The sequence below is a fragment of the Gadus macrocephalus genome, chromosome 17 (assembly GCF_031168955.1).
Source record: "Gadus macrocephalus chromosome 17, ASM3116895v1".
Taxonomy (NCBI): domain Eukaryota; kingdom Metazoa; phylum Chordata; class Actinopteri; order Gadiformes; family Gadidae; genus Gadus; species Gadus macrocephalus.
The window spans coordinates 3,002,191-3,003,248 of record NC_082398.1 but is presented as its reverse complement, the minus strand read 5'-3'; the positions used below and the strand labels follow the sequence as shown (position 1 = coordinate 3,003,248).

General features: G+C 49.3%; 1 protein-coding gene across 1 annotated transcript in view; it reads right to left on the bottom strand.

The window, feature by feature from the left end:
* The window catches only part of LOC132445713 (phospholipid-transporting ATPase ABCA1), a 119,075-nt gene extending 118,923 nt beyond the window's left edge, over nt 1-152 (bottom strand). The window contains exon 1 of the mRNA XM_060035830.1: nt 137-152. Within this exon, the coding sequence (XP_059891813.1) occupies nt 137-152 (16 nt within the window). The remainder of the gene's footprint in view (nt 1-136) is intronic.
* Nucleotides 153-1,058: the final 906 nt, after the last annotated feature.

Genomic DNA, 1,058 nt, shown 5'->3' with positions numbered 1-1,058 from the left:
CCTTCACGCCCATGCCTTCCAACCAAACTTGCCCGGGTTTTATTTAATCTAAATAACAGGTAGGTGAGTGATTTGTTTCAGCTCTTTTCTCTTCCACCTCCTCTACTCTGAAAGTAGAAAGGCCAGGGAGATGTACGCCTGTTTCCATTCATGGCGGTACTTCCAAGGAGCTGTAAAGTGGTTTCAGAGTGGCAGGAGGGGGGGAGATGGGGGGGGGGGGGGGATATGAAGGAAGCCGTCCCCCATAGATAAATAAATAAACCGGAACGGACGAGAGAGTAAGCCAGGACCCGGGGCCCCGCGAGCAGTGGCCCTCGGCATGAAGAAGCGATGCATTTGCGTCTCGACTTTCCAGCGCTACACACTTCCCCGTCTCCCCCCGTCTCGGCTTTTACTCTTCCCTCGACGCTCGCCCAGCTCTCTCCACTGGGAAGAGATCTACGTTGGGAAGAGATCTACGTCCTCTCCACCACCGCCACCACCACCGCCACCTCCACCACCACCCTCACTACCTTCTGGTTGACCCCTTCTGCTCACAGAGCTCGTGTTAATGTCAAACATCATGTCCACTCAAACTCAAGGGGCCTAAGGCTCCGGGTTTAGAGCCAGCGGCGGCGCCGTTGGGCCAATTAGCGGGGATTAGCGTGCTAATATAGCGTTAGCATGCTAATATAGCGTTAGCATGCTTATATAGCGTTAGCGTTGCCTTTTTGCAGTGGGTTTCGGCCGGTGTGCGGTTTGCTTTTGATTTGGGTTGTTTAATTAATATTTCTCATGTTTATGATGTTATTAGCTGTTCAAACACAGCATAAAGTTTAGCTTTGACATCCATATTTTTCAGCATTCGTAGTTCAAACGCACTTGGAGGTTGGAGATGACACACCGCCTACTTCTGACATCCCAACGCTGACAATAAACAAACGCTGGAGAAGTTCCTTGAAAAATAAAAATTAACATTATGGAATAAAACAGGTAAAAATTGTTCAAACGCTCCTTAATTCAGTCCCCAGCCACCCGTGTGTCAGAGAAAGGTTGTGATGTTGAGAGGTTAAATGCAC